Source organism: Melospiza melodia, chromosome 8 (genome assembly GCF_035770615.1).
Source record: "Melospiza melodia melodia isolate bMelMel2 chromosome 8, bMelMel2.pri, whole genome shotgun sequence".
Classification (NCBI taxonomy): Eukaryota; Metazoa; Chordata; class Aves; order Passeriformes; family Passerellidae; genus Melospiza; species Melospiza melodia.
Window position 1 is genome coordinate 30,127,555 of NC_086201.1, and position 27,367 is coordinate 30,154,921.

General features: G+C 43.7%; 1 protein-coding gene across 3 annotated transcripts; it reads right to left on the minus strand.

The window, feature by feature from the left end:
• Positions 1-17: 17 nt before the first annotated feature.
• On the minus strand, positions 18-25,404 carry NAB1 (NGFI-A binding protein 1). 3 transcript variants are annotated; one of them, XM_063162509.1, is made up of 8 exons: positions 25,302-25,404; positions 19,322-20,152; positions 13,775-13,908; positions 12,739-12,790; positions 7,604-7,714; positions 5,140-5,281; positions 3,811-3,936; positions 18-2,687 (listed from the first exon to the last, which is right to left on the minus strand). In XM_063162509.1, exons 2-8 carry the CDS (start codon positions 20,135-20,137, stop codon positions 2,596-2,598), a joined length of 1,473 nt encoding a protein of 490 aa, XP_063018579.1. In that variant the 5' UTR covers positions 20,138-20,152; positions 25,302-25,404; the 3' UTR covers positions 18-2,595. The 3 variants fall into 3 exon arrangements, with proteins under 3 accessions (XP_063018579.1, XP_063018576.1, XP_063018577.1); XM_063162506.1 differs by having other exon boundaries at positions 3,787-3,936; positions 25,302-25,403; XM_063162507.1 differs by lacking the exon at positions 25,302-25,404 and adding an exon at positions 24,778-24,896 and having other exon boundaries at positions 3,787-3,936.
• Between the last annotated feature and the right edge of the window lie 1,963 nt (positions 25,405-27,367).

The following is a 27,367-nucleotide window of genomic DNA, read 5'->3' on the forward strand; positions in this document are numbered from 1 at the left end:
ACCCTGGGGAAACTAAAGAGTTCTCACGGTGAATTTTATTTTGTAAGCAACAATATAAACATGTGAATAAAACAGGCATCATTTGCAGGGCTGGCCTTTGATCCAGAGTACCCTGGATCTAGCAAACCTTCCCGAGCAGACGAGGGCAAGCCTTTACCTGTGACTCCAGAGGCTGGCCAGGATGCAGTCCACCAAGACCTTTGTCATGGAAAGACCAATGCTTGAGTATTTGCTATTACCAAGCGTATGTGCAATCTTGGAATGTACCTCCCACCTCCCCCACCCCAGGATAAAAAAAAAAAAATAAAAATCATACAGCTGCAAACCAGTAAAAAAAATTGCTTCCAGCTTATTGAGACTGAAATGGCCTGTTGGACTATAAACTGAAATATCGTTCTGGAGATAACCAACTGGTCGTGACACAAGTACTGTATTTACAACTCAAAAATATAACTGTTATAGACTTTAATTTATAGCAAATTTAATACATTAGTGTTTACAAAAAAAATTCTGGACTCAACTGAAACAGCGTGCTGCTTAGCAAGTTCTTTTTCCTTCCTCTCACTTTAACTGAAGAGACCACCAAGCTTAAGAGCTTCTTCTGTGACCCACACACAACTTTTGATGGTGTCAGATGTTGGAGAAAACCAAATGTTTCCTGCATCTCTAAAGGTTTGCTGCTTGGTACCTTCTATTGCTCAAGCTGTACAGTTCAAACCTTAAACTGTCCTTTAACAAGTTCCATACACGTCTCAGGAAAACTACTCAGGTACTAACCAGGGCACTGGTTAATGTTACAAACTGAAGAAACATCCGTGCTACTAACTCACACAACAGGAAAGAGGAAATATAACTACACATTCAATCTCTTATGCCTAAACAGCAAAGCTGCAAACTCCATTGCTTAAAGTAAGATACTTCAGTAAGTGAAACAGTACCATACAGTTCAAGAAACATTTTTTTTAAAAAAAAACCAAACATTTTAATAGTATAAAAAGTTGTTTTACTGGTGTTTCTACTATAAAGCTTTGTTCCACAAATCAAGTGATAAAATAATTAGATATGTTTACAGTGGTAAGAGACTGCAGTGTAGACATTTCAGCTCACATTTTGCTGAGCGTTTCAGTACAACAGAGACTGACTGGTTTGTTAATACACACCTAGGACACAGAGTAAACTGCAGACATGAAGTGCACACCTGAATAGGGAAGTTTACCCTCTGACATGGTAACTCACTTTCTTCAGCTCTCCCTTTCCTCTCCAGAACACACTGTAAGCACAAACTGTGTTCGGAACTGGAGACATGTAACTGTCCTGACTGCAGAGCAGCACAGAGGAAAGATGGATGCACACACACACACCATGGTAAATTCCAAAGTTATATGCCAACTACTCCTCCTTAGATAAAATGACATCTTCAAAAGTGAACATGTACAAAAAATAAAAAAAAGTCAAATAAATAAAGAATACAGATGTTAATTAATCACATACATAAAGAAACGTATTGGCATACTGTATGCAGTATACAGTATATTCATAGAATCATGTGGGCTGGACAGCACTTAGTAAGGAGTTATGTGCTGAAGACAACTCCTTTTTCTCCTCCAAAAAATCTTATAGTTTCTGGATATCAAGTGCAACCTTTTACACCGATGCATAAATCCTGCACCGTTTCTCATCTTTGCCACACTTGGGATGCCTTTTTTTTTTTTTTAAATCCACAGAGAAGTCCAAGAAGTTATAATGGTCTGAATGACAATTTTTGCAGCCCTGTCCATACAACTTGGTCTCTCGAGTTTCCTACCAAATGAAATTTAGTAATTATATGGTACCTCAATCCCCAGTTTTTCCTGAGGAAATAGGAGCCAATCATGTGGACTCTTCCATCCTCTAACTGGCGTCTCCCACACTCCTGAGCTGTGTGTGTAGGTGTTATGCTGTGAGAGTCTTACACAAAGGCTGCTGGAACCATTGGAAGTGATGTAGCAATAGTTAAGTGTCAAGTACATCTGCTATGATACAGAATCAGGGTCTAGGTCTATCAAATGCTATATCCACATAACATTTTAAACCATGAAAATATTGTATGCATTTTCCTTTTTCTACAAATATTGTTGCAAACTTGCTGTTAATTGTGTCACGAGGTTTGCATTCCTAATTCTCCAATGATTTTTAATTCAAATGTTTAACAACCATATCTACGCTAGGTACACTGAAAGTAGACATTGAAAATTCAAGTAAAATGAACTGTAGCCACATCTACTGGACTCAATACACGTCCCGACATCTAGATTTACTGTGATAAGTTATACAAATACATAATACATTCTTAAATAATGAAGACCCACAATATTAATTTGTGAATCTTCCCACATTATAAAACCACTTTTACAGGAATGTTTATCCACCTGTATTACTGTTTTAGTTGCAGTGTCTCTTGCTTTCCTGTTTCCACAGATTACTGTACCAGTTCTTAGGCTTTGGCTATTGAAATCTCTTATTTGAATGAGGCAACACTGGTTATTAAGGCTGGTTTTTTTTTTCTCTTGTGAAGTTTCATTCTTTACTATGACACTGTTTTCCAGAGCAGAATGACTATCTTGTGTCTTCAGGTTCTGTTTTTATGACCTTCCTTTCAATGTTGTTGAAAGCTGAATGAGGAAAATCCTTTAATATACCAAGGCCTTCTGCATTGAGAAAAGAAAGAAAGAAAGAAGTTGAAACACTGTTTGGAAGCAAATATGCTTTGTTCTTAAATTAACAAAAAGGTCCAAGAACCACATAAATACCAACAGATGAAACAATAAATTCTGCCTCCTCCTCCTGGTGTTTAACCTACCCAGCTGGGTTAGAACCACCTCGGTTACACTGCAGTGATGACAGAGAAGCATCACAGATTCACTTCAACCCCTCTGGCAGCAGGGGCTAATGGAGATGCACTCTGCACTTGCATTTTGAGAGAAAATAGGTAAAAATCCCCCACTAGAGATTTCACTAAGTGTATTAGCACTGGGACTGGGACAAATCTGCAGAAGAGGTGAACCAAGACTGCAGTATCCCAAAGTGAAACAGACAAGATTCTGCCTGGTTTTCAAAATATCTATTTTTGCACCTTGTCTTTCAAATAACCTCTTTGCCACTGCATCTTTAAAACTCAGGTGGGATTTAATTATTGCTTCTGAAGTTGTAAGAGTCTCAAGAACTCCTGGCTTTAGCTCAGTGCACTGAGTATTACACTGAAGCCACCCACAGAGATTCTTGCTCTCTTCTATCAAACTTAGAGTGGGTTTCTCCCAGTGCCAGAGGTGAATGACAAGACTGGCGGTGAGCAGAGGTCACTGAATGAGAAACCCAGGTGGAAAAGACTTACTGCATGACATGCAGTTCACAGCAGAGAAACAGTGCTAGGTCCTTATAAATCAAAATAAAGACATCTTCTTTATAAAAAGCCTGATTCTATTATGCAGAAGGAAGCCATGTCATAATCATGTTGCTGTCACTGTGATGCAGTGTAAGTATTTAATAGCAGTAATCTGGGTTAATACCAAGGACAGACACATGTCAGGACTTGATTATCTGATCCCAGCTACTGCATCTCCTAAACTTTTCCCAAATAATATTCAACCTGACTCTAGATTAGCAAGTCACACTCCTCTTGGAGATTTCTCCAAAGCCTTGATGGCATGGTTACACACAATGCATGCCAGCCTGCCTTCCTGGCTGCTTCCCTCAGAGAGATCACAGAAAATAAGGAATGGAGGGTAATTTCTCAGGGGCAGCACTAACCCGAGGACTGGGACTTTGCCTCACCGCTGGGGTAAAGCCGGATCAAGTCACTGCACAGAGATTTCCCAACGTGCTGCTCTCCATCAAGTGAAATGTGCTGCATCTGTCTGCTTGGCAGGTTGGACATCCGCAGGTTCAGTGGTCTCTCACCTGCAGGTTGTTCACAGTGAGATATTGATGCATTAAAAGAAAATCAGAATGAAAAAACAGACTTAAATACATGTTAATTCTATCAGCAAAAGTGCATCCTAGATTCCAGCTGCTCAGAGAAGTTTTCTAGCAAAACGAGGCTTATGTAAATATATTGCTTTGCAGACTACTTCACAGGCACTGCTAGGAAGGGACACTCAGCCAGACAAAAACAAAAAAAATTTAAAAACCCTTTATCCTGCTCAAAAATCCTCTTGAGATACAAAAATTTTCCTCTCCCACTGCACAATCCCTCTGAGATCCAAAAAATTTCCAGTTTCCCTGCACAATGGCTAAATGGCACAAAGAAGCTTGCTGGGCCAAGGAAAGCTGGATCCACACACCTATTCTTCATGATTACTTCTGTACCTTGTTCTTGACCAATTCACACAAATGAAAATCTGGTTTTTAACACTTGCTTGTATTGATTCCCTTAGTTGTCCCTCTACTGTTCTTTTCAACCCCCTTAGAAAAACCAGCATTTAAAAAACAGACACAAGAACTTCTGGTTGTATTTCTTGTTTGCAACATTTTGTCTCAATTCACAACAGTAAAAAAAGTGATCTAAACAGAAATGCTCAAGCAAAACAAACACTCCTAAAATTAATTCAAGACAAGGAATAGCCAGTTGGTAAATCAAAGAGAACCACAGAACTGTAAGCTTTTTGAAGAATAACAAGCCACTAAGAACATCATTAGAACATGCTTAGTGCTAAGTAATTTACATAGCCAGCTCCTCAGGTTTTGTTCTTAGACTGCACAAACAGGTAAACAAAAAGGGGTACCAACTATATTACCTCCTTTATTTCCAATTTCTCAAAGCAAGAACACGAATGAAATGCAACACTCTGCTCTGTTTTCAAAACTGAGGATAAAGCTAGAGCAAAGTCCTGCTGTCAGGAACAGCAGTGCACCCAACCTCCTGCCCTCCCCACGTTATCCCTGGGGAAAGCAGTTTGCCCAGACGCACAACAGGAACAGAACAGAACCCCAGTGTGCATCTGATTGCATTATTTACACAGTAAGCACTTCAGGGCAGAGAGAGATCTTGTCTTGTCCATTCAGTGCTCAGGGTTCTGCATGAGATAAACACCAGCACTGACAGAGGTTGCATAACATCAAATGTCTGTGCTGGCAGCAGCGTGTGCCTGGGAGCTACCATACCTTGTCCATCAGCATTATCTAATGACATGCCATTGGGGCTGTGCTCTTCTGAGTTCTGCCTGTAACACCCTGTGGAAAGACGTCTCTCTAACGCTGCCTGGTTGCAGAGAAACTCCATCTGTTTTGCCATCACCTTTTCCGACTGCAATTGAAACAAAAAAAGATTCTCTCTATAGACATACATAGAGCAAGTCAAAACACAGGGGGAAAAACAGGATCAGATGAAAAGACTAACAGCCTGGATAGTGGTTTTTGTTGACTCATATGTACAGATGTGTATTTTACGGTTTCTTCAAAACTATGAAGCAAACAAAATATTTTTGCACCCATAGAGATTTTCATAATGTACATCTGAGTCACTCAAGAGTACTTAAAATGCAAGCTGTTGTAGTTCATCTACCCAGAAATGCAACATTAAATTCTGTTTTTCAAAAACACACAAAAATCACTTCCTGCACTTTAGGACTGCAGGTTACGTGAAGAGAATCTCAAGAAAAGCAAAAAAGAATGTTTTAATTATCCAGTTAGCTCTGTTCAAATATATGCCTTCACAAAGTATTCCAGAAAGTATTCCAAATGCAATGGCAACATCTGCTAAAAACTTATGCCAAGATTTCACCAGACATCTTGGAATCTTTATTTTAGGAAACAGCACTACACAAGCTTAAAAATCTGCCATTCTGAAAGTGTAGGATGACAGTATGTTTGTGGGGGATAAAGGTGTGAAATGTCTGTCTAGAAGAAGAACAAGACCTATACACCTCTAGAGAGTGGAGCTAAACAATCCAGCGCAATGTGGGAGGAAATGGCGTCTGAATGTTTGTCATTGACTTTAATGCCAAGAGAATTCTAACTTTCACTATAATCTTGTTCTTGAGAGAATGTAAATAAGCATCTTGCAAAAATAAGAAGAAAATCACAAGTCAAGAAAGTTGATTTAGAAGAGCCACAATGAACATAAGAACAGAAAGTACACAAACTTAACACGTACAATTGATAGGAAAAATTGATTTTCCTTCCAGGTAATGCCGTAATTGTTTCAACTGCTACAGAGGTCTATTCATTGCAGAGCATTTCACTTTTCATGGGAGATGCTGAAAGCCCTGACTTCCCACAAAAGGCTGCTTGCTCAGCATAGTTCAATAATTTGAACATGTACAATGACAGCCTAACAGACCCAGCAAACCCTGGGCTTCTCCAGCACCATGGTGACCCTGACAGCAGGGTAAGGCATGGCCAGCATTTACATAATCTGGCTCAGAGCTCATCAGGGTCTGCAGAAGAACACTGAGAGCTCCAGCACTGTCTTGGGAGGAAGGTAAAAAGAGAAACTATTTTCAGTTTACTTGCAAGTGTGGTTTAACTTTGCTATTCTGTCACTCCTCTTACCAACTTTTGAACTATACATTAATTTTTAAAAGGAATAAAATATTTCTCATTCATGCCATCTTTGTTGTTTGCTTGGGATAAAACCAGAATTTTAAACTTCAATTATGCTTCTGATCACCACAAAAAAAAACCTACAGAGTTGCAGATATGTTTAAGCTTGAACTAAATCTGTAGTCCATTGTTATGTGGCAGCGACCAACAAAAACTTTATATACAAAACAAGCTCATGTAATTATTCTGTGACATCAGAACATGTGCAGTAACTGCATTTGATGTATCCCAGATTTGTGTGATTTAACACTGCTTTGCAATAGAAGGAAGTAAATGATAGGGTAACACATCCATTCTCAGAAAACAGGAAGGTAACTCCTAAATGTAATCTTATGTGCAAATTTGGTGATTACATTTGCCCCAAATCATCTATACAAAACAAATTTGTTGCAACTTAGCATGAAATCCCTCCTTGGCAAGAACTGGCAGTAGGAGATGGGTATTTTGCCTCGAGGCTGGGATACGCTACAGAAAAGACAAAGAAAAAATTGGCAACCTGTCTTCTTTTATACAAAGCTTTCTGTCTGCTCAAGAACACTGCACTTCCACCAGGCTAGGTGCTGTTTAGGAAGCCAATTTATCCTCTCAGATCCAGAGGTTTCCTTATTTCCTAAACACATTGGCCTTTCTTCTTGTAAGACATGTCAGCAGAGAGGACTCCAAGATCGCCTACTCTATTCCTCTCGCCTCAGAAACTTGAGCTTTCCATTTATAGCAATGGATAACGCAAGTAACACAGCACAGACTGTACCAATACTACCCTACTTGCTCCCAACAGGCAACCACAGATTTTCAAGCCTACTATGCTGCATCTTACCTCCTTGGAACTAACAAGGCCAAAGCTGTAGTACTGTGACAGAACAGTTTCGGGAGGTAAACCCAAATTAAGAGTGATGCAATCACAGCTGAGCTAGGTAGCCTTTTAAAACTGATGGGAATTAATTTAGTCATCAAAACAACGACATCAAAACCAATGTACAAAGACACAGCCTGTATTATTCACAACGTAGTGTAGTTGGTTTACCTGGGAATTAAGAGCTGTTGGGTCTTCACTCTTTCCTTTAGCCAAAGCAAGTGGCATTTTGTCTTGCTGATAGAGCGTCTGGACTGTGTCCTGGAAATCAGGATAACCATCCTATTGAGCATAAAAAGAAACCAAACCAAGAGGGACGTATTATTTTTTCTTTACCTTCTATGTACACATAGAAGAAAACCACAACTTAAAAATCATATTCCTGAACTTCTGTGAAAATTCCGGACTGCAATTTACATGTTTGGGCTATCCACTTCATTTAAGTTTGTGCATAAACCACAGCAACTGCTATATAGCTAATGGCACAGAAAATCTCATCTCTCTCAAGTTTCAGGTGAATCCAGACTAGCCTTGTTACTCACACTAAACTAGTTTACATTCAGCCTTGACAGGCAGATTTAGGCCTATGGTTTCTGTCACTTTTCAGGAATCAAGTTTACATGTAGGCAAGGATATACACTAACCTTGTGAAACTGAGAAAAGCCTCCTGAAATTCAACATATTTCACACAGAACCTACACTTGTATCACAAAATGAAATATCACCATTTCAGAAGTACAGTGGAAAATTTACAGACTATGAGAAAGCATGATTCAATAATTCTTCCAGTCTGAAATTCTTATGACATGCAAATCTCTTCTGCTGCTTGCATATGTATCAATAAAGCAAATTAAGTTCCTGTGAAAGCCTGCCAGACTCCATTAAAACAATCACTGAAGCAAAGGTTCAAAATGAAGGGTTTATCTCTCTTGGTGTTACGAAAGGAAAGCTCATGTGCACTAGAGGAACATCCAGAAATGTTTACAAAAGCACAGTACAGGTAGCTCTGTTGAAATGTGAGAGGAAGCCACTGATCTTAAGACAGACCCAAACCTGAGAACAATGACATCTATCACTGAGGTTCTACAGACCTCAGTCTCAAAAACACACTGAGGTTCTACAGACCTCAGTCTCAAAAACACACTAAATTAGACAGATTTGCCCTGTAGATTCCAAAGACGCATACATGTCAATAATTACGTTTTCGACAACAGATGGACAAAAGGTAACACAGTGCTTCACAACACATTTGTGATCACCTGCCTATAACCAACCAGGCTGTTTCCCAAAGGGGGCTCTGGCTGCCTGCTGCTGTGCCAGTCCCCCTCAGCCAGGCAGGTAATTCCTGAAGGATAACACCTTCTGGATCACCTTCCCAGAGCCCTTCCCACTGCTGCCTGTCCCCAGTGCCCCGAGGGATGAGGAGAATGCTGGACCAAGCACCACGCTGCTCTGCCCCATGGTTGCCTGAGGTCCTCCTGCATGCACTGCAGCATTTTTGTTTTGCCATGCTGCTGCTCAGTTGTTTTCCAAGCGGTTTTGTGCAGCAGATGTTCCCAGTCCCACATGTGCTTTTTCGCTCCCTCTAATGACATTTTTCCTATGAAAACAGTACCTTCTACTGCTTTTGCTGTTTTTGTGAAAAAAACAAATCCCACACTTTGGTTTTCTTTTCAGCCTTCTCAGAAACAGTGGAGGTGGGGCTTTTCTCTCCCCTTCTTCCACCCATACTGGCACCAAGGGAAGATGCTTCCTTGCAGCCTCTGCTCAGGTCTCCCTGCCTGTGCCCCCTGACTCCCACTGAGCTTTGGGAAATGAGGTTTTTGAAAGCTCTTCCCACCCCTCTTGTTCAGATGAATGGAGACACAGACACACAAAATCATTTCTTCCGACAACAGACAGCAGGAATATTTTTTTTAAATTCTCCTTTTTTCCTCTCTAGGCTGTTCACACAGACTCTGAAGGGGAACTTTGTCAACCCCAACAGCGATGAGGAGCCTCTTCCTCCACTTCTGCCTGATGTACCTGTGACTTGTTTTGCTTTCTAAGCTGCTGCCACAACAGCTCACTGCTTTGAGTGGTGCCAGCACTGAGTCACAGAAGGTGACAAAATAAGGGGTGCCCCTGCCACACAACACCTAAGCAGGATTGATCTTTGCTCTGCAGGAGGATGTGCCATTTTCACCCCTATCTGCCTGTCCTGCTTTTTGTCCAGAGCAGATTTAGGAACTACAACTCCTTTTTTATAATCTGCTCCCAAATACCAATTCACTCCACTCCTTTTTTCACTCCCTCCACACCTTTAGTCTGTCATTTGCCTGGAATTTTTTCCCCTTCTCCTCTTTACACTTCACTCCCACAGCTCACCCACCCACTCAACGAATAAGAGGGGGAGAGCTCACAGGGGAAGAGAAAGGCTTTTACAGGTAATTTGATGTAATTCATGGCACATTGTTTCTTTGTAATGCTTGTGCGGGTTTCATATTCATGAAAAGGATAAATTTACAATGTGGCTGCAGATTGACAGAGCTGCAGCTTGCACACACAGCTCTCTGCTGGCTCTGCTCAAGGATGACCTTCAGAGCCTCTCTGGAGGCTTTTTTAAGTGTTATTATATTTCAGGAAATTAACTCATCTTTTTTTTAAGTAATCTTTTACACTATGCAAACAGGCTGTGAAGTCTTTCCAAACTGAAGTCCCAGTAATTTTAGGCCACGCTTCACGGAGACATTAATGACTAATAGTTAAAGGAATGGTGAATCAAAATACAGAGTTCAGCCTTAAAACAGAAAGGCAAAATGACTCTTCTCAAAAAAAAGAAAAAAAGGAAAAAGAAAACCAGAAAAGAACTAGTTATAACAACAAAAAATATACCCCATGTTCAGGTCCTTTCTGTATTTTCATGATAGCGAGCAAACAGATCCACAATGAGGCATTACAACTACAAAAACAGTGTAAGGAATTCTTACCCAGAACTGCATTTGCTACCATTTTCCTTTTTACTTTCACCTTTCCAAAAAAAACCAAACCAAAACATAACCAAAAAAATCCCTGAACATATTACTAAAAAAAGGACTTTTTACTTTTTTTTTTTTTAAATGCAAGCACTAGGAACCCAAACCAGCAGTGATCTACTATGTCACACTGCATCTTTTTTACATTTCATTGAAGTAAGGCCCAACATTTATGGTGTACCTCAAATCTAAAATGCATTGAAATAATGCTTTTCTCCTCCTTAAAACACTCCCAAAGTTGTGAGGAAAAAAGACATTTCTACTGATAACAATATCAGTAATTTCAAAATTAATAATGCTATGCTATCAGATTGAAGATTTAATTCAATTTAATTTTCAATTTCTTATTTTGGCAAAATGACCTATTTCTGAAATAGTCATTTGTACAATTAGGACATGAAATTTTCACAAGCATTTTATAATATAACTGGTAATAAAACAAGAACCAAGTAAATATCCTTTCTCAGAATTATTGAACTATAAAGGGTATAAAAGAAGCAGGCCTTCCAGACTTTTAAGATTTCACCATGCAGAAAATAGGAGACTACACATGCCCTAAAGCTGTCCAGATATCCTGCTCTCCAGAAAACCTTGAGTTTCAGCTTGTATTTTTCAGGGTTTTAATTTTACTCTTTCTTTCAATGAAGATCCTGTAAAAAACAGCACCTCCCTAGCAGTGTGTCATTTTAGACACTTGCTCATCATCAATTATTACTGAATGAAGGAAAAACTTTCTAATGCTGAAATCCAAGTCATTGAAATACTACTTCAAGCAGAGGAGTGGCAGCTCCCCACCAGCTCTTGCAAATTAGGGCTGGACTGAACAAAAGAGAGGAGACCCAAGCAACCATCCTGCAACAGGGTGGTCAAGGCTGTTGATAAAGGTGAAGCTGGATAAAATCATTTCATGCAGCTTTTCCCTCCTCTTTTTTGTGGGTCAAGGAACAAGCAGAGGTGAAAAGCAAATCCTGACCCACAAAAAAGACATTGCTGACTTATCAAAGCTACCAGTGAATCCTCACTGAACGTGTATATTTTGCACTACACAAACTCTAAACTACAACTGTATATGGACTGATGGAACTTTCTATAAGTTCACTTCAATAAGATGAACTTCTCTATACCTTTTCAAAACTAACTGCTCTCACCAGTTTCCCTCACAGGAAAAGCCTTTGTACAGGTGAAAGCACTGCAGTACTGAAAAAAAAATTAAAGCCTTACCACATACAGTGCATCATTTATCACAGAATGTATTGCATATGAGAAACACATTTCAGAATGTGTTGCAATTTTCCTCTACAGATAGAGAATACATCACCTATCTGTGTCACATACAAATCTAGCTCATATTCTAACACACATTTAACCTACACCTTTTTGAGTAGATAGTACAATAAAAAACACCCACAATGCTAAAGATGAATTAGATACCCACGTAACGGTGAAACAGTAATTTGTTTAAAATACAAATTATAAAGAAAGATCTGCTATTCTTATGAGGTAATAGGTATATATATGTACGGTTTACTTTTTCTATTTTTTTGTTAAAAGTAACTTTAACAGACCTCAAATTTACCTTCCAGCAGTGGTAACTGAAGAAAAAGGTAAACTACATACATGCTGCTCCTGCACTCTTAACAAGGAATTCCCATCACCTCCCTAAGCAACATCTTGTGCAAGTGTATACATGAGCCATGCATACATGCATTTGACACAAAACTCATTACAAAAAGCTGTAATTTAATATCTACAGGCACAAGCTTTTGTGTTTAGATATACACCTTTTAGATAGTTTTTGACTTTTCAATATGATCTGTGTCCCAATTTATGGCTCAGTCAGAGATGGCTAATATTCTGCCATCAGTCCTTATCCAGAACTCTGTATTTTGGACATGATTAACAGCTGACTCCAGTGAATTAGGCAAACTCCACCTCATGCTGACTGAAAAGCAGCAGGCCTTATGGGAAGACATCTCCTACAGTGCTTGAGCTTATTCCACCACAGGAAGTCAGTCAGTCCCATTCCTCCCCTCCTACTCACTCTGAGTGCAAAACACTGAGAGTATCTTTACCATTAAACAAATCCTACTCTTTACCCCTGCTCCTACAGGTTTCTCCATCAAACACTTACATTTACAGAGACACTGGTGATGTCTTCCCACCCTCTCTCTCTCATACCCATCAACTGTCTATCAAATGTTTTTCTGACAAATTTCTTTAAGACAGATCCCTTCAAAACAAAACTGAATTTCAGCACACACAGGTCAAAATACAGAAGTCACATTACTGTACCTCTATCTTGATTCTCTTTGGTGACAGCTCATCCCTTTCTCCACATTTAGATCTACAAGAGAAAACACATACACGATCAGTAAACAGCACATTAACCCCAATTATCAATAATAATGAAAAGGAGTCAAGGGAAAAAAAACAGATCAGGGAAGAACAAGATGCACAAAAAAAGCCTCCAGTTCAATTTGACATGGCAATGAAAGTCATTCAAGTATAGAGGTACACAAGTATTTTGTGTTGTTTTCAGAAGCATCAAAACACTCATGGATTCTTCCTTCCAGAAAGAAAGGAAAGCACAGAGAATTACAGAAATGCCCTTGGCACTGCTTATCCAGAATGGTTGTATATTTATATGAATCTCTATGGAAGAAAGGGGAACAAAGGAAAACTTTCTAGAAGGGTAGCAAAATGTATTTTGAAAGGATATTACATTACAAGCAAGGGAATCAGCATTTAAAAATCTAAGGAAAGTATCAAGATATTCAATCATACTTACTAATGCTAAGGTTTTAATTGTATTTAAAAGCTGTTAAGCCTTTGTCACCATTTCATTACAACAGTTCATTTGACAGAACAGTAACAACTGAAATTAGGACTCAGCTTCAGTTCCTTTAAAGGAAGCTTGTAAGCCACTCCCCCTGACCTTATCTTTTTGGCTAACAAGCCAAATCTGTGTATGGAAAAAAGGAAATTGATGCATTGAGCATCTCTAGCTACTACGCCAATTTACATTCACCTCAAAACACACTAATGCTTCAAATGCTTGAAATACCAGCCTCTCAGATGCCTCTTAATGTGCACTATCCTCAAAATACTTGCAAAACTAGAGAGCAAATAAAATGGTAATTCAAGACAACTGAATCTTATCAGTCTATAAGCTTCAGGACTCAAACAGCCTTTCTTTCCCTCTTTCCTCAGAAGAGCACATTGCTAAGTGAAGAGCAAGAAGGAAGTGTGTCCAGTGCTTCAGAAGAAATGCAATCAGCCTGCTTGGTTCCCCAAAAGTGCAGACCCTCTGAGCTAAGGAAAGCCTTACTTGGTGGTCCTGTAGGTGTACTTGTAGGTGACCTCCCGAGAGATCTGCCGGGCCAGGGCGAAGAGCTCATCCCTCCTGGTCAGCAAGGCGTTGTCTTTCACACACAGCTGGGCAGCTGCTTCATTAACTGTTAGCTGCAAATCAAACACACAGGCACAATTTCACCTACTGTGCTTGTAAATGTACATCTTCTGAAATAATAAAGAATTTTGATCGCAAGTAAAATCATCTATAATTGTACACTAAACCCTGGGGTGTTTCTTCAGTTTGTTTATACCCCTTACTAAACCAGGTAACCTCTTTGTGAAGAGGAAAGATATGAACGTAGCTGGTTCATAAAGTGAAACATTATTGCAAGACTGTCTCAATGTGCACTGCTTTTGCTTCATCCCAGCACTAATTAAATCTCAGAATAAAACAGTAGCTCTGAACGTTCACAGTGTTTGGCTCCCAAAGCCTGGCTTACAGGGAAGACTATTTTTATAAATGCAATATGCCCAGGACTTGGGGGAAAAAAAAAACCAACCACCCTGACAGTGTGGGTACAGATGGCTTTCCCTTGTGAATACAGAATAAATTCTGTAGAAGGTGATGGTTTAAGAAACGATTAAACTTTTTTTAGCTATGTTTCTCACCCTCGTGTTTGTGAAGACTATCTTCAGACATGAATCAAATGTAACTTGTTTCAAGGATGTTTTCCTGAGCCTGCCAGGACACATTTCTAGTGCCTCTGCTGCTGGCAAAAGATTCATAAAGAAGTTGGGGTGGGGGGGAGGAAAAGCCTGAAATTGAAGCTCCAAATGGTTTTGCAATGCTCTTCAGAAGCCTATAAGAAGTTATGATACTGTCATGAATTATATCAGCTTCAAAGTACTGCTGTCCAAGAAGCTATGGTCAGCACTATGGACACAACATTATTAATGCCATGGGACACAAATTGAGATGCTGGACAGGCTATTCCAAGCTCCTTCCACAGCAAGCAGGGCTTGAAGAGGCTTTCTCACTTTTTCCTCAGCTGAAGAGCAGCCAGAACGTGTAATGAGGCATAACAGCAAGAGGCCAAGAGAATACTACAGGTGTTTTTACCAAGTGCCCACAGCACTTTCTACTCTTTTACTTTTAGAAATTAAGCTGCTTTGAATAGGCTTGGCTTCTGGCAAAGGAGCACAGCTGCTTTGGAGCTACTGTCAACAGTATCTGTCCCAGGCTGGTGAATACTGCAGAGCAGCTTGGTTTCCACAGCACAGTCAGCACATCCATGGTGGATGGAGATGTGCCATCCCTGACCCCGCACCTGGCGGCAGAGCACGTGTGTGACCTCAGACACCAAACCTGCTGCTCCCACAGACCAGCAGGTCTGCACTTACAGCTGTCCCTTGGGAGAAGGACAAGAACTCCCCTCCTGACCCCTGCCACCCTGCAGGGTCACCTGTGAATTAAAGCAGAGGCCAGCAGCTCATGCAAATCGCTGCACGCTCCATCCCTGAAGGATGGAAGCTGTCACAGCACATGAACAACACACAGCCACGCTCTCCTTCACCATGGGGCTTGGTGGCATCCAAACTATCAAACATTTATTTTGCCCAATGCAACACCTGCTCTCCAGGAAGGTTAAGAAAACAAAAAACATGTCTTAATAAGAGCTGAGATTCTTCTCTCAGCAGCCTGTGCAGTATTTCTAGTGAAACCTCACACAGAACTGCTGCTCCTAATATTTCAGAAGCAATTTTTCCTGTGTTTAGCCTAAAAGCCTCTGATCTCAGTAGGGCACTTCCTATGGCATCTAAATGTTAGTCAGAGCACAAACTTGTTTTTAACAGGTGCACTAGATATGTTGCCTGATCCTTTAGTCTCTGTGCAGACAAAACCCCCAAATCTCACAGAGATCAGATGTACAAGGGCTTAACCTGAACAGGTTACTATGTTTGTACAATACCAGGTACTTAAAAAACAAACTATTACCCCTTAGACAGGAGCAGCTGTTCCACAATGTCTGTCTTTCCAGAAAAATAACACAATGGGGAAAAAGATACAATATAAGATTACTACAACACCGATTAAAATAATTACCATCCAAAGGAGGCATTAATTTCTGTAACACTGATAGCTATTACTTTGCCAAGGATGAATAATACAGCTAGTGCTTACAAAATAATTTGAGATATTTTTTATCCCTCCAAGTGCTGAAAGGTTGCAAAGAGTTGAAATGACTGAAAATGCTTTGGGTAGTTGTAGGCAAATGCTGTTTATCCTAATATGTGAGAAAAGCCAAATGTTTATTTGCTTGTTTTTCCTGGTTTCTCTTTCAGGTCACATTCAGACTCACTGAATTGAAGTGCATTATGGCTTTCTGCCTTTTCAGGAGGCATAATACTGCAGATACAAAGCATTGCATGCCTAAAAATAAAGAATCTGTTTGCTGGAAGCCTTGAAGAGGATATGGAGCAGCACAGAACCATGCAGGAGAGGGATGCATATACTTCCATCTGATGGGGTTCACAGACTCCTCCACGAGAAACCACATAATTAAATACCAAGCCCTACTGTTTTGGTGAGTCAGCAAAAGAAAAGGAAGAAACCTAGCTAGACAAAATTCATTGCTTGTTTTTCTAATTCCACTGAACTGGATTTTTTTTTTGCCTTTTATAGGTACTGAGACAAAGGCTGAAAAATTAAAATGCAAATTACAAACTTGACTCAATTTTGCAGAGGTCACTGAGTTCAGGGGCATGCCTTGTACTCATCCCTCCTCCAGTCCAACTTTAAACATTAAGTGCTCTCTGTGTTTGAAAAGCTGTGTAACACTGAAACAATGGGATGGATTAAGGACAGCATGTTTATTAGTTTTGGAACGCCTTCGGAAGATTTTATGTCAGATTAATGCTTTATGCAAATACTCCTACCAAGAGCACACACTTTCCAACCAGCCCAGTGTCTGCAGCTCTCACAGGCCTCTAATGGCTGCTCCAGCCCTCTGAGACACTTCAGTGCTCATTCTGAAACAAAATATTCTCACTAATTCACCACTGATAATTCTACCATGTTTGATCTTAATTTGCATCCAACCCCCCTCTGCTTGAGGAGCCAGAGATATCCAAATCTTTACATTAAAAAGCTAACCATTACTTAAGCTTTCTAAATTCACAGAGAAGTTTATTCAGCTGTTCCTTGCCAGCTGCAAGGAGAAACCTTGAACTGTGAGGCAGAATGACAGCTCTGGAACGTATTAACACGTGCAGAAAAAGTCTCTGGACCTGCAGGAACTTACCTCCCTGGTTGTTTAAGGTCCTTCCCTCTGAGCAGCAAATTCCTTAAGCTATCAGAACCAAAAAACCACTAAGGCTGATTTTACAAAAGCCAAACTCTGGTTTAGCAGATTTTAAACAAAAAAAAATTTGGTCTCATTGCTGTTATTTATTTTCTGCCTCAAACAGAAAATGAAGACAAAACTGTTCAAGGCAAAACTTTGTGAAATCCAGCCTCTTTAAGCCAACAGTAAACTAATTACAAGCAAATTCTTCTTGCTTGCATGTGTGCAGTTCCCATCAAGTTCAGTGAGGCCCCACATGCGTAAGTGAGGCATAAGTCAACCACAGACTCCTTTGATCTTGTGCCCTTAATCACAATAGCGATAGAAATATTTCCTAAAGCCAAACCATGCTCTCATTCCATTTTTAAACGTGGTTTTACAATGATGTAGTAAAGATCTGTAGTGCAATACTAAAAAAAATGAACAAGGCAGAGCAGTTGTCCTTTCTTCCAGTTCACTGCTATCCCGCTCCTTCAATTACTACCCCAGGGTTCATCCCCCCAGTTTTGCAGAGCCACAGCTGAGCCTACACAAAGGTGCCCCTGGAGCCCACCTTCCAGTACACTGCTGGATGCCAGAAAATTATCCTACAAACAGTCTGCCCAGATTTCAGAGTATTTTCGGCAGTTGCTACCCCACAGAGAGGCTGTGAAAGCACACAGGCACACATTGTTGTACACCTTGAGTGCCTCCATCCTCAGGTGAGGAGAACCCCCTTTCTCTGAATCCTGAATCTGCAGCCATGTATACAGGGCATCTACACAATTAATCCTTTCAAATCCTGCCTCCATCTCATACACAGCCTGTTCTTTTACAAGGGAGACTTCCACAAGGTCAGGGGAGTAAGATGAGATCTCATCTTGTACAGTAGATGAATTCATAGATTATAAGTGTTTGACACGAAGCCACAGAGCACGTAAGTGTAAGCTGCACAGCTAGAACTGTGTGGTTGGAATGTGGCTCACTACTGTGGAAGTGTCTCCCCAGTCTGCAGTAAAAGCCCTTGTCAAGTCACTGCCGGTGATGTGCAGTTGCCTTATAAATGTAAATATGTAAATAAAAATGTCAAGAAATACGCCTTGTTTCCTTCTGCCCTTCTACTCAGAAGCATAAAGAGAACTCAGTCTTACGCTATGGATCACACACCTACAAAACTTCTTCTTGAAGCGAAAAAAGGCTAAAGCCAGTACAGTTTTTTTGGCACTCCTGTAACGTAAACACTGCCTTTCCTTTTGGGAGCTAAGCCTTACATGCCAAATTTTAAATCCAACTGAAATTTTGCAATCACTGTTAACTGTGAAAATGCTGATGCAGCATTCGTATCAACAGCGTTTTGGCAGAGCTCTGAATTAATGTTTGTTCTCCTCTTGTAGAGTACTTTGGCACTAGGAAACGACTCCCCACACAGACACACCTATTGCGTTACAACACATGCAGTGTGAGCCTCAGGAATGCCACAGGAGGAGCAAGGGAGGCCCACAGGAACTTTCAAAGGCAAGAGATGCTTCTCAGGGATGAAAAGACAAACATTCAGATTAGAACTACCCATCAATACTGAGACATCCTCTCCTTTCCTCCTCACGCAGTCTGCATGTCACTTGACAGGCTTAAGGCCACTATGCCCGAAAAAGCCACAGGTTATATAATTAAGCTTCATCCCAATTCAAACAAACAAACAAAAAATAATCCATGCCATTGGGTGTAGGGACCTCGTTGACAGAATCCTTTTCATCTAAGTGCACAAGCTACAGAGCAGAGTCCTGAGGTGAGGGAAGACAGCAGAGGGTAGCAATCACATCAGACACAAGGAATTTTAGTTATTGATCCAAACAAGTCTACTCTCAAAGCTGCAAAGAAATACCATCTTTAAGAAGGTGCCAAATCCTGAGAATCCCCAAGGCCATGCTCAGGGTGCTAGTGGTCGCTATTTGGGTGCCAAACTCTCTAAACCTTCTGTCTGACAGGCCACACCAGCCAGTGAGCAGTTCTGATGACACCAAATCACCACGTGCACACACACACATACACACACACTCACCCACAAAAGGAGACCTGGGCTGCACCTGAGATTTCCATGTCAGGCCAGGCCTGCCTACAGCACTCAATGCACAACTTTCGGACACACAGCTCTCATCACTCAGCAAGAAGTGCCCATACAAGAAGAGTATCCTGTAAACACATCTTGTCAAAGGTGTAGGAATAGGGGAGAAAGCCCAGTTCCACTCAGGCTGTTTTACCTCGTGGAGGGTGAGATGCTTGCCATCCTTTCTTTTCGAGTCAAATCTGCCATATATTGCACTGTACTTCCTGATCTCCTCCTCTTTGTGAGGGTCATCGTCACTCATCTCAAAGATGTGACCAATCATCTTTGCCAGTTTCTTATTTGTTTTCAGTAACTCCTTGACTTCATTGGAGTCACTTTTGGGCAGGGAGGGCACCATACGTTCTACACACTCAGCAACTGACAGAGCAGCAGCAGCATCCAGGGTCTCGCTGTTTTCCTTTGGTGAGGCTGGAGAGCCAAGGTCAGCTGGGGAAAGGCTGTGCTCACTCTCTGTGGTGTGGTGTCCTTGCCAGAGCCTGGGCTCGCTGCTGCTCTGCAGTGATAAGCTCCCCACATCAGATTTGCTCGTGCCCACGCTCTGCACGCACGTCGTGGCAGCGCACTTTGGAATCTTCAGGTGAGGCTCTCTGGTGCTGCTGTTCCTCTCGTAACTGCTGCAGGATATCCCCAGCCACGCAGGAGACCCTTCTGGCAGCTTGTATATTGGAATGCTGCTGACTGGTAGGGAGGTGAGAGGCTGGTTAAAAAGGCCAGGGTTTGTGACCCAGTCCCTCAAGGCCTTCTGCAGCCGTCGGACATGAAGAGGCTTGCTAGCCATGCCCACGAGAGCCATTATCTCCAAAAACTCCTCTTCACCTGCTTCACAGAGCTGCTGGACATCATCACCACCCTGCTGAATGAAGGCATCAAAGTAGAATAAGAGATTTGCTTTCTGTAGTATTCGATACAGCTGCAGTTCTCCAAGGGTTCTGGGCAGAGCTGACGCCATCACGGACGACAGAACCTGCAAGCAGTAAGAAGAGAGAGAAGATGAGCACCAAAACACCGACACCCAGATGTGCTGTCCCACCACCCAGCCTTCCACAAGGCTGTCAACTCAGAGGACAGCCTTTCTTTCTCTCATTACAAGAACACCCACAGAAATGATTAAGGGGCAAAAGCTCTATTTTTTGACTTGTTAACTTAATGGAAACACTTTTGAAAGAAACCAAATCAGCAGATAGTTGTGATGCACCTAAAAAAAACATGATTCAAACACAAAGCCGGCTTGTTTTCAACATTCCTACTTCATGTTTGTTCCCAAGAATGTCAGCCAATATAACTCACAGATTCTACTCTATTCTCTTTTGTATCTTAAGATCAAAATGATCCAAAAACACATCCTGAACAATTACAGAATAGTTGATTCCCTGAAGAAAAAAAAAAAATCTCATCAGTTTCAATTTTTCTTAATTGTCGCATCATTTTTCCCCCATAGAAGGTATGGAGGACTGCAGAAGAAAAACAAAGAAGAAAAGTGGTTCACAGAACCCCAGAGGATTAATGAAGTTGGGTCACTAAAGGAGTGTTTAAGAATCAAGTATTTCTACAGTTTTACCTGTAGGGATCTAACGTCTCTGCTGATCTTAATTATGGCAGCAACAGCAGCTGCAGACAAAGCTAAACTACTGATGGACTCCCAACACACATAGTTTAAAAACCTTAGTTTGAATTCACCTGCCTGTTTAATTTGCTAACAAGGCTGCCTGTCATTGAGACATGAAATACCACCAGCAATACAGCAATTGTGCTTAAAGGCTCCCAACAGACAGATCTCTGCAGTGTTCAGCTCTTACAGTGGCAGGAAAAAACATGTGCACAAGTTTCAACTTCATAAACCCCTTATCCAGTTATAGCACAACTAATAAACTCCTCAGAGAACTCTAGGATCTCACACACACACCTCTTCACTCTGTGGTGGCTTTCACAGAAACAAGCAGATAATTTCCAGTATTACTGTATTACACTAAACCACCAATCAATAAGGTCTAAAGACTGTAATTTATAGTTGGTTGAGAACTAAAACATTGAGCAGGTCTGCTAACATTGCTCTGGCTCTACTATCACACTGGACTTGAAAAAACACACAGTAGTACCTAAAAAACAACACCTACAGAAAGATTTGCACTAGGGAAAAAGCATTTTAATACTGGGCAACTCCCCTTCCTCCAAAACTGCAATGCAAGCAAATACGTTTGCTATGGGGCACTGGGAGATTGGTTATCAAAAGTAAAACTCAGAAATTATTTTTACAGTGTGTGCTTTTGTATATTGTAGAAGATGAAAAACATTGTAAAAATGTTTGGGTATTTTTGTTGTTCTTTCACAACATAAGCCTTCTCTTCAGCAAGTCAAACATACAGATAAAACAAACAGAGCCCAAACTCTATTCAGGAGGCATCTGGAAGACTACACTTTTGCTACAAAATTCTGATTTAACTGTACTAGAGAAAAATAAAATCAGGAGGCCAACAGAAACTTCCCAGAATGTATGTGGCAGCAACAGGATACTGACAGTCAATCTCTTCAGGAAGAGAGATGAAGCCCAGGGGAAATAAAAAAAAAGACTCAAAATATACAAAACCCCCAAACCACCAGCTGAACATATCATTCCTGATATGTGTGCCAGTATGTGTAAAGCAGAAGGGCAGTAATAGCAGTTCAGATTCAAACAGCAACCTCAAGGAGCTGCTGGTGAGCTTAAGAGCTAATAAACTACACACTTTGGAACTCAGGGTGAAACTGTAAATATTTAAGAGTTACATATTTTAGAAACACAGTTTGGCTTTCAGAAAGAATAGGTAACTGCAGGATATCAACCAAGTACTGTCAACACTCAAAGATACAAGAAACAAGGAAAGTGAAGAAAATCACTTAAAGGTAACTCTTTACAAGGCACAGAATTCACTGTTTTAAAAAGTGCCATTATTTCACTGAATTTCTTAGAAAAATCCTCCCATTCTTAACAAAATTTGTCAAGATAAACAAAATTAACAGCTTATGGTTTAGTGGCATTCCAGTAAACTATTCCTACCCTCCCATTTCAAATGATGCTGACTTTTCACCATCAATACCACAAATTAACTTATATAACTTCTAAAAGAAGGCCCATTTCCTCTGAAAGTTATTCATCTTAGCACAAAATCTACATAAATCTACATAAATGGACTTTGTGCAGAGAGCTAAATTGAATCTTGGGAGGACGATGGCAGTGGAATTACACACAGCCCAAGAGCTCCAGGCAAGCCATGGAACTGAACTCATTTTTCCAGCCCACAGGCTGGAAGAGCAGCACCAGTCCACGAGCAGTGTTTACCCAGAGGCTTCTAATCAACAAATCTCCTCATGACAGATAAAAGTGGATTAATATGTACTATGGAGGCACCAGCAGAGAGTCCACGGTTCAGACTGCGTTGAGATTTGCATTTAAAGCAAGACTGAAATCCCTTTGTTTCATACTTTAAAGACCCATTCTGTTTTTCAAATTCAGCGCAGTAACTCCTGAGAGGGCTGAGCAATTTTTCCACGTACGACTGCTACCGATTTCTGCAGAGAAGGCACTTTCCAACACTCCTCCTTTAACCTCTCTTCTCCTTGCATTAAACAGAGCTCCTCCAGCACTCACCTCAATGCCATCCCAAGTTATTTCTGAACTGTCCCAAGGGGAAGGCTCCCTCCCCTTTCTGAGACTCTCCCGACAGAGCGCTCCAGTCCCTGCTTCGCCCCGCTCCCAGCCCACAAAGCCCGGGAAGCAGCTTTGCTAGTCCACCTGCAGGAGTAAGTGAGGCTTGGGAAGAGGACAAGCAATGAGCAAGGAGTGCTGAGAAAGCAGCACAGCACTGCCTGAGCCCGAGGAGGCCGTGAGCCCCAAGGACACCTGGCACTGCTGCTGCTGGCCCTGCTCAGCCGGCCGGCTACACAAAGCCTTAGCACACCCACTCAAGTCTCAGCACCCCACATCTTCCAGGTGACCTTTAAGCTGCATCTAAGAGCCCTGAAACACTGCTTTCCACCACTGTTCTCATTTCTTAGTGCACTGGGCACTGTGCTTTTGGGGCAAAGGGTGAACACGAGAAGAGGTTACACAATGAGAAGACAGAGGGAGAGCTCACAGCCAGGACATTTGTGTCTGCTCCTCACCAGGAAGAGCATCTTGGATAAGACCCTGGGGCACCGTGTGTGATCCTCCTCTTCTGCAGCCTGCTCGATAAGTCTTAGGCTGTCTAATCTGTGATCCCAAACCAACCTGGTTCAGGAGTAACAGCCTGGTCATGTCCTCTGGCAAATCCTAAGAAGGCAGCCCGAACGATCTGCTGCCTCAGGAGTGAGCAGGTACATCTGACACAACTGCAAACCCTTTCTCCAGCAAGAGGCAGGAATGCAAAGCTGGCACGGGGAGGTCTACAGGAATAAATGAACACAGCCACAGCACTTTAGCTGCTACTTCTCCCTCTTCTTCGCTGGCTGTCCATACCAGTGAGAAGAGTCAGAACACACAGGGAAGGGCAGCCATCTCTTAAGTTTTTCACATATAGAACAAAGAAGCCAGAAAACTCCCCACAGAAGACAAAGCTGTTTAAAATAAACACAAGGCTGCATACGGTTATAGCCAGGGGAGAACCAGGAAATCACAAGTTAGATTTTTCACTCAGCCTTTGCAACCCACAACCATGCATTCTGATTTTCCACATTACCTCATTCACATCCACAGCCCATCACCCTACACGCCATGCCCTCCCCTCCAAACGCTGGCTGTCACCTTAACTCTGACCACAAACATAACTCCTGGGAAAAAACAAAACAAAAACCACAGAGACACCACAGAGCGCTCTTAAATATTTGTAAACAACTAGGGCAGGAATCACAACCTATTCCTGCTCCCTCTATGAAGACAGCGGGGCAGCGGCAGCCCCGCTCGGCATCCTGAACCAGGGGAAAGCACCGGTTCCGTGCCCGGAGCCGCACACGCTTCCCGGAGGTGGCAGGAAGATGAGCGGCTCAAGTAGGCAGGTGCTGGATGTGGGTGAAGCACCGGCAGAAGGAAAACTCGGGAGCTGTGGGATGTACGCATGGGACAAGGGTTTCCTGAGCAGCTTTCCTGCTTTTTAAGGCTGCACGGGAAGTAAAAGCAAGCGAGCGACGCGAACCGATTGTAGAGATTTTATTTCAGGTGAATTCTAATTGAGCTGTCACCAATTAAATTAGGAATACAAGGAGAAAGTGTGAAACATCACATCCCTGTATTTTAGGCAAAAGTGATTATTTCATAATGTATCTTGATGACTTTGGGCGTTTTGAAAAGTCTCTGAAGACAAACTGGGTTTGGGTTTGAGAGCTGGCTGCTTTGCATATTCATTACATTTCTGCAGCGTTTCCAAAGGACTTTTAGCAGGAGGAGAAAATTACATGTAGCTGCAGAAGAGAGACTTCGCAAATTAAATAGTCTCGTCTAGCTCTGAGATGTGCCAAAATACAGCCGATGAGTGAGCTCCGCGTTTACGTACAAACCCGTACCTCGCCTCAACTAATGAGAAACTCGAAACATGCAAGAACACCCTTCGCGTAAGGACGAGACGAGCGCACAAATACCTCCAGAGCAGGGTCCCGCACCGAGGGATGGAGCTCCCGGCAAGGAAACCCCGGCGGCGGGCACGGACGGGCAGCCGCGGTCCCCGCACAAAGTTCGCGGCCGCCGAGCCCGGGGTCAGGAACGTTCCCGGGGCGCCTTCTCCGTCGGGGCTGCCCCGCGGGGCGCCGCCGCTCCCGCACAACCGCTGCCGTCCGCGCCGGGGAGAGGCGCGGCCCCGCAGAGCCCGGGGGGCGCCCGGAGCCCCGCCGCCGCTGCCCGGGACCCCGCCGGAGCAGCGCCCGCCGCCGGGGCGCCGCCTCCGCCCGGCCCGGCCGCGCCGTCCCGCCCGCCGCCCCCGCCCCGCGGCCCCCCCGCCCCGCGGCGCACACGGCGGGGACGCTTCTGCACTTTCCTCCCACTCGCCCGTCCCCCCCGCGCCGGATTTCTCCGGGAAGCACCCACGCACGACCCGCCCGCTCCTTCCGGCCGTGCCCCGCGGCGCCGGGGCCGCGCTGCCCGCGCCCCCCGGCCGCCCCGCACGTACTCTGCAGTTGGCCGCCGCCGCCGGCTGCCCGGGGCCCCCCTCGGTGCCGTCCCGGGGCCGCAGACTCAGCCCCGCCGAAGTTCCTGCCCGCGCCCCCCCCGCCCAGGCTCCTCCTTTCCCATCGACGGGGCGGGTGGGCGAGCCTGTCCCCGTCCCCGCCACCGCCTCGCTGTCGCCGCCACCGCCGGGGGGGCGCGCGGCCGCCCCGCCGCACCTCGCCTCGTCGCGGCCGCGCCTTCGCCGTGCGCGGGGGCCGAGCGGGCGGCAGGGAGGGAAGGAAGGAGGGAAAAGGAGGGGAGGGAGGGAAGGAGGGGAAGGGAAGGGAAGGGAGGGAGGGAGGGAGCGGCCCCCGCCCCCCCGCTCGCCGCCCCCTCCCGCGCGGTCACATGGGGAGAGCCCGCGCGCGCTCCGCCGCCCGCCCACGCGCGGCCGCCGCGTGACGCAGCGCCCGGCGGGGGCGGCACCGGCAGCGGCAGCGCCCCCCAGCGGCCGGAGCGCGCCGGGGCCGGGGCCGCGACCCCCCCGCGGGAACTGCGCGGATCCCCACGGGCCTGCCTCGGGAAAACAGCCCGGGAACCGCGCCGGGCCGCCCTGCCGGCCGGGGGGCTGAAAGGGCCGGCCTGGGGTGCGACACGCAGAAACCGGTGCGAAAGTACCCAGTGTCAGTTGGAGCGAGGAGAAAGGGAGCGTACAGTTGTTTTACTGATGGAGAATTGGTTAAACGATGAGTTTTTAAGTAATGTTTCCACAATAAAATTAAGTAATGTTTCGGTGATAAAATTAAGTAATAAGTAATAAATTAAGTAACTCATATTTAGTGCCGATAACAATAGAAAAAAACCCATTATATGTGTGGAAAAAAAATAGCGAGTGAGGGAAAAAAAAAGCCTCAATAAAATAAGCTTGTCCTGTAGACAACGTACGGCTCCGCCTAGAGCTGGGAGTACCTTTCACACAGGGTTTCCTTTCCTTTTCCCTTGCCTTCTAATCCATACCTTGGCTGTTTGTCTGAGCAGGGTCAGGCCAGGCAGGAGGCAGAGTCATGACCTGGCTCCTTGGTGAACAGCTCCGAACAAAACCAAATTTTTCCTTCAGTTTTTCCAATAGAAGGCTGAGGCTTTGTACATCTATGTCACATCCCTGTCACTAAAACTAAGTAAAAAAAGTCCAAAAATTAATGAATTACCTAGGAACAAAGTTTGAAAAAGTTCTAAGCACGCAGGATACATTCTGGAGCTGGGGAAACGCAAGCACCCTTTTTTCCATACCCTTTTCCTTTTGTACCACCCAAGCTCTCAGAACTTGCCCGGGGTATTTCCCAGTTTCCCGGCGGTGCCGGGCGCGGGTGGGTGTCACACAGGAGCCCTCTGTGTGTCCCCGGCGTGCCCACGCAGGCACGGCCGCTCGGGTGGGCGGCTGGCGGGAGCTCTGTCCGCGCTGCGCACCCTGAGCCGGGCCGGGCACGCCGCTCCCCAGGGCCCTGCCCCAAACCAGCGCTTGCCCAACCCGAAATCACCCCGCGGGTGAAGCTGGCTGCGCAAAAGGGATGATGCCTGAGGGAAAATAGCCTGGAGGAGCGGGCGGCGCCTGCCCCAGAGCCCCTCTGCAGAGCAGCGTCCATCAGCACAGCTCTTCCCCAGAACTGGAGTGACTGGGGCTGTCTATCTTTGGGGTGTGATCCCAAAGATCCCGGTATCCCAGCAGGGCAGATGAGGAGGCAGAGGCAGCTCTTCTCCCTGGCATGCTGTGGTTCCCATGAGAAAACTCCATTGCACATTGCCCAGCAAAACCACAAAAATGTTCACAGCACTGCCTCCCCTCCACCCACTCAAAATGTTTTTGCATACGCCTCTAGGCACTACAATCATGGTAATTAAAGCTGTAAAATATTATTAGTATCACACTTCTATAGACTTTCCGTCCTAAATGCTTTATAGACCATGCTACAGAAATTCAGCCACTCCCGTGGAAAAGGAGCAGCAACAATGCACATCAAGGTGGAAAGCCAAATTTTAACCAGGGGTGCCCAACACAAATCCCTTCTCCCACAAGAAGCTCCTGGACAT